The 13,183-nt window shown below is 32.1% G+C and overlaps 1 protein-coding gene across 1 annotated transcript; it reads left to right on the top strand.

Annotated features, from left to right (window-relative positions):
• The first annotated feature begins 7,667 nt into the window (after positions 1 to 7,667).
• Positions 7,668 to 9,228, top strand: LOC112520784 (vinorine synthase-like). The gene has a single exon (XM_025129352.1). The coding sequence runs from the start codon at positions 7,696 to 7,698 to the stop codon at positions 9,088 to 9,090; it is 1,395 nt and encodes a 464-aa protein (XP_024985120.1). The 5' UTR covers positions 7,668 to 7,695; the 3' UTR covers positions 9,091 to 9,228.
• The last annotated feature ends 3,955 nt before the right edge of the window (positions 9,229 to 13,183 follow it).

The raw sequence follows: 13,183 nt of genomic DNA, 5'->3' as shown, positions 1-13,183 counted from the left end.
TTTTTGATTTAATAATATAACATTTTATAAAGATAATAGTTAAGTATTCTGTTAGAACTCAATGATTATCCTAATTATATTTTAGATTTTTTACATTTAACATGAGATGTTTATCATGTATTTAATTATGTTTATCTGCAGTTAGTTACACGAATTCAGATATGAAGCTTTAATAAGTTGTACTTACGCACAATATACTTGTAATCTTGAATTTTAAGTAATATACATTATTAAACAGTACTTTATGCATAAAAAAGTGTTTTTTAAGAGTTTTTGTCAAATGCTTTATAATACAGTATATATATATAGGGTTGGGTTCACGTGAGACCAAAAGTTTTTCGTGAGATCCGTAAGACCAATTTATGTTCATTGATCAACCTTATAAGCTAATGATGTAATGGTCTAGAGTTGCACGATGACAATTTTGTGATTATTGAGAAGTCTCGTGGCAATTTTGTGATTATGAATGTTCAGATTGTAGATCTAATCAAAGGGTTGAGAATTTGTCTTACGAGTCTCACGAAAAACCTTTGGTCTCCCAAGTCTAGATATCCCTAAAAAAAGAGGTTGAAAATCTCTTGGAATATTCATGGGTTTTTGACGGATAAATTATGTCGCAAATTCAAAAATCTCTTAGAGACACATTTTCGACCAAAAATTCTTTGATGAAACATTCCGTCAAAAATCCGTTGTAGCCCAACATTTCCATTTTCGACAGATTCGTCCGTCTAAAAAGCTCCTTCTATTTTGTAGTGAACCATTAATGTTTGTTTTGTCAACCTCACTAAGTAGATCACGTATATCTAAGTTCCGACGATATAGAAAGATGCATATATCTCTATGACACACCAACTTGACCGACATGCTGAACTTTAGTGACAATTATACAAAAAATCTTATCGTTATGTGATTATTGAATATTTTCTCAAACTTTCTTACATCATCTAAGCCGTATTTAGAATCTGCCCATCTCTGGGTTAAAAATGCAATATTAACACACACAACTGATCGATCGCCTTGTCCGCGTGGAGTTAAAGCTTCAATTTAAATGACCAAACCGAAGAGTTAGCAAAAATTAGTAACACCCAAGTATTACATTTTACCTCTTGGGTTTGACTTATACCCGGATTTTCCAAGCTTCAATATGTAAGTTAAGGAGGAGATGAGAAAGACGAGAGAAGGGAAAAAGACCTTTTATGGTGTCTTTTTTTGTCTCTACCTTCATTGTCCGATTCAGGGTCGTCCCTTAGCATGTTAAATATGAGATTTTGAACAAGGCCCTCAAAATTTTGGGGTCCAAATTTATATATGTTCAGGGTCTTTTATCGACCTGTGTAAAAGTATAGTTGAAATTATTTATGTTCAAACCATTAATTGTTCGGTTTTAGGTTCAAATCATTAATGGTTTATGTTTACTTTCATATTGCTAATCGTTTTAGGTTTAGTCCATTTTTTTTTCTTAACACATATTCTCTGTTATCTCATTTATGCAATGTAATCAAAAGTTTTAGATATAACAGAGCCTCCAAAAAGATTAGAATATGTCTCGTCAAATTCACCTCCTTATTTAAGATCACTCTTGAATTGATCCATGCCCATGCCATCTCTTCATTTCGCTACAAAATTAATCTTACGGGTCGTTGTTTTTGCTATGGCGACATTTGTGGCAACAGTGGCGATAATTTTCGAGCTTTTAAGATTATTCTCATTTTTAGGAACGATTTAGACCAATGAAAAAGTGAAAGATTCAAATGCGTACTAAATGGTTGAAAACAGGTCTAAAAAGTGATAAAAAACTCTAAAAATTGGAGGTTATCACCTACATTAATATTATAACTTAGGGGCCGTTTACTAAACGCTTTCCCGCTAAGTGCTTATCGGGTAATTTTCCTTACCGGATGAACATGGCAAGGGTCAAAAATATTTCCCAATAAGAGCAACGTTAAAGATGAAGAGTCTTACCCGGTAAGTGAGAGTGACGACTCTTACCCGGATAAGTGTTTACCGGGTAAATTATTGCATACAATACCATTTTGTTGTACTACAATCTTACCGGATAAAATAAATTACAATGTTGACTCTTAAAGATAAGCGCTTACCGGGTAAACATTTAGGTAAACGGTCCTTACTTTTTATATTTTTTTATGTATGAATCGACTAAAGTCATTCGATATTCCTTTTAATTGAAAATGACAAATGAAGACGTCGGTTTGATTTTTTTAATGACATATCGTAAGCCATGCATGATCCCACATCTTGCTTTTTGTTCGTTTTTCACAATAAAGTAAACTATAAATTCCACCAAATGTTTATATTGTGTTCATATATACATTAATTGTATATTTTAACATTGGCTCGCTACTGAATGTGTTCATTAATGAAAGAATTATTGTTTACAAGTTGTTTATATTGTGTTCATAATGAAGAAACTATGATTCACAAGTTGTTCATATTGTATTCATACTTTTTTTTTTTATTTCATTTCGTGTAGCAGTTATTCTTACTATTTTCATATTGTGTTCATAAATACTATGCAGTCTAAATTCATATACATGTCAATTTTTGTTCGTATTTGACATAATGGTTCATATATATATATATGGGTTCATATGGTTCTTACATTAACAAAAAATCATGAGATTTTTTGATTTTATAACTCTCAGTTAATTATATGAGAGTTACATAAAAAATAAAATTATATAAATTCCCTTTTTCACTTAGTTTACATATGCTTGTAAAATTATAAATAAAAAATTAAAATTTTAATATGGTAAATCACAACCGTTTATTGTAAGAATCAATGACCAAGATTGGTTAACAAAGTTAACATAATAAACTTGGTTAACATTTAAACCAACCTCTCTCTCTCTCTCTATATATATATATATATATATATATATAAATATATAAAGAATGAAATTTTTTCAACATGTGGAATTATTTATAGAAAGATGGGTGGTCGGTTATTAAATCATTACAACTCAAAATAATATTATATTATATTGATAATAATGAACTATATGAACACAAGTTTTATCATATATATATATATATATATATATATATATATATATATATATATATTTGGAATCATATGAGACCAAATGTTTTTCGTGAGACCCGTAAGATCAATTTTCAATCATTGGATTAGATCTACAATCTGAACATATTCATAATCACCAAATTGCCACAAGACTTCTCAATAATCACAAAATTGCCAACGTTCAACTTTAGACCATTAGATCATTAGTTTATAAAGTTGATCAATGAACATAAATTGGTCTTGCGGGTCTCACGAAAAACCTTTGGTCTCACGTGAACCCAACCCATATATATATATATATATATATATACTTGGAATCGTGTGAGACCAATGGTTTTTCGTGAGCCCCGTAAGACCAATTCTCAACCATTGGATTAGATTTACAATCGTCAGATCTAAACATTCATAAACGTCACGAAACTTCTCAATAATTACGAAATTACCACCTTGCAACTTTAGACCATTAGATTATAAAGTTGATCAATAAACATAAATTGGTCTTACGGGTCTCACGAAAAACCATTGGTCTCACGTGAACACAACCCTATATATATATATATATATATATATAAAAGATGATACGATAATAGGATCAAAATAAAAGAATAAGAAAACAACGAAATCATATGTGATTTTACATCGAAATTATATATCGATTATGGAACATGGTCACCATAAAGATGAGCAAATGACTTGGCCTCAAATCTTATATCACGGTCAAAGTCATGTGAACCATGTTTGATTTTAGAGGTGGACAGATTGGGGAAAGGGGTCCATGCACCGGTTTAGTCTATTTTTCGGTAGCACCTGGAAAAAAAAAATATTGAGGGGTGCTCAAGAACATTTTAAGAAATAAAAGGGCAAAGGTGTACCAAAACTTAAAGTTAAGGGACCAAATAATATCTGATGCGAAATACATTTCTTCTTGGGGGCACAACGCGATCATTTATGAAATATGTACACAAATTAAACAAAAATACAAAGATGGAGGACCAAAACTGTAATTTTTTTATTAAATATATTATGTATAAAAAAATTAGATCTAATATCTTAGATTAAGAAAGTGTATTTTTACATTTTTTTTTTGACTTTTCTCACTTGTCTTATTTCTATAGATAAAAACATGGAGTGACGCAAACGTTTAATTAGACAATTATATATGATGTTGTGATTTTATTCACATATGAATATTTGATACTGTTTGAAAACAAAATTTGCAAATATGTGAGACTTAAACATGGAAGATTTTGGATAGAGTGTAGTGTTTAACACATTTGATTTAAAATATTTCATATAAACGTGAAAACAAATTCCCAGTTCGGATCCCTTTTCCCCGTTGGGGACGGATATGAGGATGTGATCACATTTCCCGGTAGAATCAGGGACAGAGTCAAAGACCTTCCAGCCTAGTGGTAAAGGCTTGGGCATGACATAGTCATGAACCCGAGTTCGAGCCCTGTGAGGGGAGTGTTGGCGACATTTAAGTGGGGCCATGTTTAGCCTCCAAATTTGCCGGGGATTAGTCGGGCTTTGGCCCAGACACCCTTACAAAAAAAAAAAAAAAAAAAAAAAAAAAAAAATCAGGGACGGAGATTGGGTACCAGGGCAGGGATGAGGATTGGGTCCCAGTCCCATTCCCAAGCCTAGCCGAGAGCCCCTGCCTCTCTGCTTCTGCAATCACCTCTCACCTTCTGCCTAACACCCAGATTTCTCAATCAATTCTCTCACTCTCTCTTAGGCTCTCTGCTCTCACAGTCATTCAGTCACTCTCTCAATCTCTTATTCAGGTTTTGTCCCAAAACCTAATTCAAATTTAAAATTTCCCCTGAGTTTGATATTAGGCATTTGTCCTAAATCAACCTAAAAACAGAAACTTTTTCTCTCGAAATCAACAAAAAAAACGCAAAGTTTCTCTCGAAATCATCCAAAAAAACACAAAAGTTCCTCAAAATCAACGAAAAAACTTTAAATATATATTTTGAAATCAACTGAAAAACTTGAAAAATCCCTCAATCAAATGTTGTGTTATTTTGTTTTAAGATAATATCTTCTGGTGGAAGGTTTGTCTGATAGTAATAGTATTTGAGTAAACTACAAATTTGGTCCCCGTGGGTTGTTAGAAATATCACTAATTGTTTCTACAGTTTTAAAATTACAAGATGACCATGTTATTTGCAAAAACGTCTGGATTTGATCCTTCTGTTTAACGCCATTAAAAGATTTCGTTAAATAAGGGACATTTTTGTTCTTTTATCGATCTCTTTTTTTGTTTTTACCCCATTAAAAAACCACATGGATCAAAACCATAAATCGATTTTGATTCGGTAAAAGTCAAAAAAATCTGTAAAAGGACGAGATGCCCCTACTTTAATGGGATTTTTTAACCATCGTTAGATGGAGGGACCAAATCCAAATGTTTTTCAAACTAAGATGGCCATTTGTAATTTCAAAATTGCAAGGATAAAAAAGGGGTATTTCTAACAAACCACAGGGACCAAATTTGTAGTGTACTCTTAATATTTTTATACGTTCTTAACTTAAGAGTAAAATACATAAAATACAATGAAGTTTGTACCGTACCCATTTTGACCAGTAATTAATTTGTGGATTTTGTAACATTAATTTTAACAGTGCTTTAAGTTGCAATCAATGTGTGTATACACACACACACACACACACACACACACACACATATATATATATATATATATATGTATATATATATAGAGGTTGGTTATTATACAACCTTTGACATTTGTACAACCAATACAACTCAATCTTAACCGTTCATTTCATTTGATTAATATGTGATTTTGATTGTTTCCTAACATAAAGTATTGATCATAATTAATGAACCATATATTCATCTTCCATAAATATTCAAATCATAATAAATGAACTCTCATCATTTCCATAAATACCTTAATTTATTGGGTTGCATTGGTTGTACAAATGTCATGGATTGTATTTGAAACAAACTCTCTCTCTCTCTCTCTCTATATATATATATATATATATATGAATAACCAGTCGATACATCATTATATTTTTTTTCAGTCAATATATAACTTGAAAGCTTAGTATATATGTCATCAAATGTTTAATATCAACGTTTTACTAGTCGAAATGGTTATGATACATAAGAAATTTTGATACTTGTTACATTGATTAAGAAAAGAAAATTAAATATAAACTAAATCAAAACTTTGTTATATTTTGTTCTTATATTTAGTTGTTTGACAGTTGCTGAATGGTTTGGTGCAGAATGATTAAGAGGCTTTCATGATAGTGCAAAATAAAATATAATTGTTTGGTAATTGTCTACAATGAAATTGGGGCTCTTAATGGTTAAGAGAGACTCATGATACAAAAATCATTCAAAGGGTTTTAGAACCATTAGGAGCAAACTGTTTTTTTTGCCAAACAATATTCACCTCTTAACGATTAAGAGATTACCTCTTAATGGAACTATTAAGGGGTAAACAAACTACTTAGGGGTTGTTTGACAATTGTTGAATGGTTTGGTGTAGAATGATTAAGTGGTCAGAATGATTAAGAAGCTCTCWTGATATAATGCAAAATGAAATATAATTGTTTGGTAATTGTTTATAATTAAATTGGGGCTCTTAATTGTTACGGGAGACCCATAATACAAAATCTGAAAGGAGACCCATAATACAAAATCATTCAGAGAGTTTTAGAACAATTAAGAGACAAATTTTTTTTTTGCCAAATAATATTCACCTCTTAACGATTCAGATGTTACTTTTTAATGGAACTATTAAGAGACTTAGGGGATGTTTGTTTTTTTAATTTTTCACTTAATCTCCTCTTATGTCTGAATCGGTCAGACATAAGAACTTTCAGATCGTTTGTTTTTTTTCAAATTAAGAGATGAATTCGCTTATTTTCCTCTGAATTTTTAAGTGGTAACCCTAGCACTTAAAACCTCTTATTTCTATCGCCTYCTTACGTCGCTTGTCTCAGTTTACAAAAACAAACAGTCTTACTGATTCAGATTTCAGACTTCAGACGTAAAAACAAACAGTCTGACTGATTCAGATTTCAGACTTCAGCACCTCTTAAAAAACAAACGCCACCTTAGTCTTTCTACAAACATCGATACATTTATTTGTTTATATATAATTTTAGAGGAAAATATGATTAAATAAATTAATGAAAGGATCTGTCTAATTATTAAAACATGGAATAAAATAATACATACAACGCATATGGATTGCATTTTTAATTCGAGATATCTTTTTCAAAAGACTTGCTTATTTGACAACTCATATACAAATCATGTGAGAGAATATTGTGTTACAATTTTTTTTATTAACATGTATATTCAACCCGCTCGACTAATTCTATGACGACCATCTGTTTTATAGATAGCTCAAAGTCATCGGATTTGAACCTACGTGGTCACAGACGGACTTTTATTCCTCCTTGGATTTAAACCTGAGACCTCCCAGTAGTTTTGACGTTTGAAACCAAACTCAAATCAATAATCATTTACAACCATAACAACTTTATCTGATACAAAGTACTAAACGTCATGCATATTCATATCCTCCCTATAAAAGGGCCATTTGAGAGGCAAATCTTTTGCAGAAACCATCCATTCTAGACTTGCACCACAGTTTGTTGCGATGGAAGTTGTAGTCATTTCCAAAGATAGTGTCAAACCATCTTCTCCAACACCACCCCACTTGAAAACATTCGAGCTTTCTCTGTTAGATCAGCTTGTTATTAGCCCTTATGTACCAATCATCTTCTACTACCCTAACCACCATGGCCACACTATTCTCCAAGCGCAAGAACAGTCATTAGCTCTGAAGAGATCTCTATCTGAAACCCTGACACAGTTTTACCCACTTGCTGGAACAGTCAAGGATGATCTTTCCATTGATTGCAATGATGTTGGTGCTTATTATGCCTTAGCCTCGGTCCGTCTTCGGCTCGACGAGTTTCTGAGCCATCCCGATCTCAGTTTGACCGACAGGTTGTTGCCGTTTCGACCTAGCTTCGAGGCGTCTGGTATAGGTGGTCGTGTGACAAGTGTGCAGGTGAACATCTTCGAATGTGGTGGGATTGCTGTCGGCCTTTGTATTTCACACAAGATTGTTGATGCGGCTTCACTCTACACCTTTCTAAAAGCATGGACCAACATGGCTCGTGGATCTAAAGAAGTGGTGTATCCAAACTTAATCGGTGCACGTTCCCTCTTCCCTGCAAAAGACTTGTGGCTTAAAAAAGCATCAATGGCGGTGTGTGGGTCGTGGCTAAAGGAAGGGCTGTGTGTCACGAAAAGATTCGTATTTGATGCTGATGCCATATCCACACTAAAAGCACAAGCAACTAGAAATGGAGTGCAGAACCCTACACGTGTTGAGGTGGTGTCTGCTTTGTTATGGAAGTCTGCAATGGCAGCTTCCAAAGAAAACTGTGGCTTCCAGAAGCCTTCTCTCTTAACCCACACGGTGAACCTCCGTAGAAAACTCTCATCAACCTTATCAAAGGACTTAATGGGTAACTTGCTTTGGTTCACAGGTGCAGATTGCCAAGCCAACGATGAGACTACCCTTGACGGTTTGGTGAAAAAGGTGCGCGATTGTGTCGCAAAGATTGACGTCGAGTTTGCGAACAAAGCACAAGGTGAAAATGGGTATATCGCGATGGTGGAGTCTATGAAGGATATGGGAGAAGTTAGCTCCAAAGGGACCATGGATGTCTACAACTTTACAAGCTGGTGCAGGATGGGGTTCTATGACATAGATTTTGGTTGGGGAAAACCGTGTTGGCTGACTGGTGTTGTAGGCGATGGCTGTCCAGTGTTCCTGAATCTTATCACTCTAACAGACACAAAATGTGGGGAAGGAATAGAAGCATGGGTGAATATGGATGAAGAAGAGATGAAGATTCTAGAAAGCAATTCAGAGCTGTTGGCATTTGCTTCATTAGATCCAAGTCCTCTACCAAAAGATGAAGTTGTTGCAGTGAACAAGCCACATGCCATGAATATTGAAATAGATCCCATCAAGTAAAACACACAGCTCTATGGCAAATGGATTAAGCCGTCTGTTTAATTATATCATCCTTTACGTATGCATTTTTCAAAGTGTGCATGTATCAGCTTTATTGTAATAAGACTCTGAATTTTAAGTTAACGTGAATTTTCTTACAATCGTTATATACATACATATTGGTTGCAATCAGCTCCTTCGTTTTATAAAGGGGATATTTCACAGTTGTTGAATGATTTAGTTCAGAACGATTAAGTGGTCAGAATGATTAAAAGGCTCTCATGATATAGTGCAAAATGAAATATAATTGTTTGGTAATTGTTTACAATGAAATTAGGGCGTTGAATGATTAAGGGAGACCTAAGATACAAAATCATTCAGACGGTTTTAGAACCATTAAGAGGCAGACTTTTTTTTTTTTTTTTGCCAAACAAGATTCATCTTTTAACGATTCAGAGATTGTCTCTTAATGAAACTATTAAGATGTAAACAAACAACCCCTAAGTGTAAGGATTAATTCTTTTTAGAAAATGTCCAAGGATTTAATTGCTCAAAATACTAAAATCTAATGTTCAGTTTTTTCCATGAATTCACCATATTAATTAACTGGTTTTTTCATGAATTCACCATATTACGGTCAGATATGATCAAATTGTTCAGTTAAAATAAGTACAAGAATCTATTAATTCAAAATGTTGTCCCCTCTTTTTTAATTACTCAATATCTCTATAGTTATCTAATAATTTTCAATTTTTTTTAATAATACTAGAAGGGTACTCGTGCAATGTATCGAGACACATCTTGATTTCAATGTTTCGTTTTATTCATTTTTTATGTCGATATAATACGATTTTATGTGGTTTTGATAAAGCGATAATCTTTTTATTTTTTGAATAATATAAATTTGAAAATATCATAAATTTTTTTAAAAAATTATATCGTTATCAATATCAAATTAATCTTTTTAAAGGTTGTTGTGTTTTGGTGTAATTTCCTTAATTCAAATTTTTTAATTATAATTTAATTTAGGTTTAGTAACAAAAAAACTTAATTTAAATTTAATAATATAATTTTTTTATAAAAATAATAAATAATTATTCTGTTATAACTTAATGATTGTCCAAATTATATTCTAGATTTTTTATATTGAATATATATGAGATGTTTATCTAATATTTGATTATGTTTATCTGTAGTTAATTACACGAATTCAAATATGAAGCTTTAATAAGTTGTACTTATACACAATTTACTTGTAATCTTAAATTTTAAGTAATATGCATCAATAAACAGTACTTCGTATATAAAAAATGGATTTTAAAAATTTTTGTGATATATTTTATAATATAGTATAGATATTGTTCCATCTATCTAGAATTTTCCAAAACTATATAAACAATAGCAGACACCAATTATTAAGCTTCATATTTGGCCTTGCTGGCCTATTAATGGCTTAATATCAACCTGCACCACCATGGCATGTGCAAAATTTGACTTGAAAGTGAAACATTGTTGCTATAAAATAACATTTTTTTTATTAACTTGGATATCTAATTCGTTATGCGATTCGACTAATTTCAGGATGATCATCTGTTTTATAGATAGCTTGGAGTCACCGCATTTGAACCTCCATGGCCACAAAAGGGATTTTTATTCCTCCTTGGATTTGAACCTGTGACCTCCTGGTACTTTTGACCTTTAAAGTCAAGCTTAAACCAATCAGACACCACCCTTGTGGTTATAAAATAACATTCTTGTCTAAAGATTTGATAATTATCACATGAATCTTGATATATTTGAGTAATTATTAAAAAAATAGGGACAAGATTTGAAATAATGATTAATTAAATTAATAGACGGAATGGTACATTATTTTCATATTAAATAGAGGTGATTATTTGCGGGTCTGGGTTGAGTCTCGATCGGACCTGACTTGTTTTTTTGTTCAACGGGATTAATATTGAACATTATATATACACATACATACATATGCATACGCACAGAGTCATTTGTTAACCAAGTAAACAGTATTATCCTAACAAGCCCATCTTAGTTGGAAGATAACCACGTCTGTTTAAAGTTCATAGTGTCGTTTCATCTATGAACCTTGATTGTTCCAATTTTTTTTTACTGAAATTCACAGATAAAACTAGAAAATTTATAAGTAAAAAATGATTTTTTTTTTTATTTAAAGCGATATATTTTTCTGTTTTCAAGATTGTTAATATTTGTAGTTTTAGGGACCGTTTAACAAACGTTTATCCGGGTAAGTGAATACAAAGTCACATTACTTTATCGGATGAATATGGTACAGACAAAGAATCTTACCCGGTAAGAGTGAGACAAGAACCAAGAGTCATACCCGGTAAGTGAAGGCGATGACTCTTACCACAATAAGCGCTTAGAGGGTAAATTGTTGCATACGATACCGTTTTGGTGGACTAAAATCTTACCCGGTGAGTAAATGACAATGTTAAATTTTACCGATTAGTGTTTACCAGGTAAGTGTTTGGTAAACAACCACTAAAAGTTCTATCCAATAAGTGAGGGCGACGACTCTTACCACGGTAAGCGCTTACCGGGTAAATTATTGCATACGATATCGTTTTGGTGGACTAAAATCTTACCCGATAAATAAATAATAATGTTAAATTTTACCGATAAACACTTAACAAATAAATGTTTAGTTAACGACCCCTTAATTAAACTAATATATAGGAAATTGTAAAACCTATAAAAAGCATATTTTTGATTGACAAATATATTGCTTTATAATAAATTAGCTGATTAAATAAAATCTGAGATCACATGGGGAATTTATTAGACACAAAGTTTCTAGAAATTATGGACATGGTTTTACGTGAAGGGCACTTAATTAATATCAATAATATCTTTGAAGATACATAAAATCAAATATCATCCCATGCAATTTTACGTTTTGAATACTTTTTTAAATATATAATATTTATATACGATAAATGCAACAAATAAACTCTATATTTTTCTCATTTTTGATAAGGTTTGAACCTCTAATTTTTTAGAAAGTCAAAAACTACGATACCATTAATGCAAAGGCCCTTTGGTTATGTGGTGAATCTTCACATCTCATATTATGATTTTAATTTCTGTAAAAATATTTTTAGCTTTGTAGAAAACTATAAACTCAAAATATATTTACTCGCCTTGTATAATGAGTTAAATATTCAGGTTAATATATATGCACATATATATAGGGTTGGGTTCACGTAAGACCCACATGTTTTCGTGAGACTACTTTTTTATATTTGAATTTTCACAGCAAAATGCTGTAAAGATATACAAAAATTGAACTTTCACAACAAAAATATTGTGAAAGTTACTTTCAAAGTTTCAAGTGTAAAAGAACGATCTAATTGATCTCATGAAAACATGTTAGTTTCATTTGATGCCAAGTCTATATATATATATATATGTGTGTGTGTGTGTGTGTGTGTATAGGGGCTGGTTCAAATGTTAATCAAGATTATTGTGTTAACTTTGTTAATCAATATTGGCCATTGATTTTTACAATAAACTGTTGTGATTAATCATGATAAAAAATTAATTTTTTAAATTTATAATTTCAAAAAACACATGTGAATAAAAGGGAAATGAGTATTTAGGTAATTTTCTTTTTTATGTAAGGGGCTGTTTGGCGGTTGCTGAATTGTTTAGTGCAGAATGGTTAAGTGGTCAGAATGGTTAAGAGGGGCAGAATGGTTAAGTGCTGAGTGAAATAATGTTGTTTGGTAACTGTTATCTGAATGACAACAAGTTACCATTTTAACCCTCGAGACAAAGGAGTTCCATTCTAATCAAATTAAGGTTATCCAATTCACAAAAGAGTCCATACAACATAAAATACTTTACACCGGCGACCGGCGATAGAACCAAAATCATCCAAATATACCCTATTGTGTTCAAGTGAAGCTACTGTTAAGCATACCGGCGACCGGCGACCAGCGATTTCTAGCGTTCCTACTTTTAAGAAATATAACCAAAATCATCCAAATATACCCTATTGTGTTCAAGTGAAGCTACTGTGGTGCATACCGGCGACTGGCGACCGGCGATTTCTTCATCCAAAACAGAAGAT

Source organism: Cynara cardunculus (genome assembly GCF_001531365.2).
Source record: "Cynara cardunculus var. scolymus isolate 2C chromosome LG 1, CcrdV1, whole genome shotgun sequence".
NCBI lineage: Eukaryota > Viridiplantae > Streptophyta > Magnoliopsida > Asterales > Asteraceae > Cynara > Cynara cardunculus.
The sequence above is the reverse complement of the archived record's forward strand: the minus strand, read 5'-3'. Positions and strand labels throughout refer to the sequence as shown.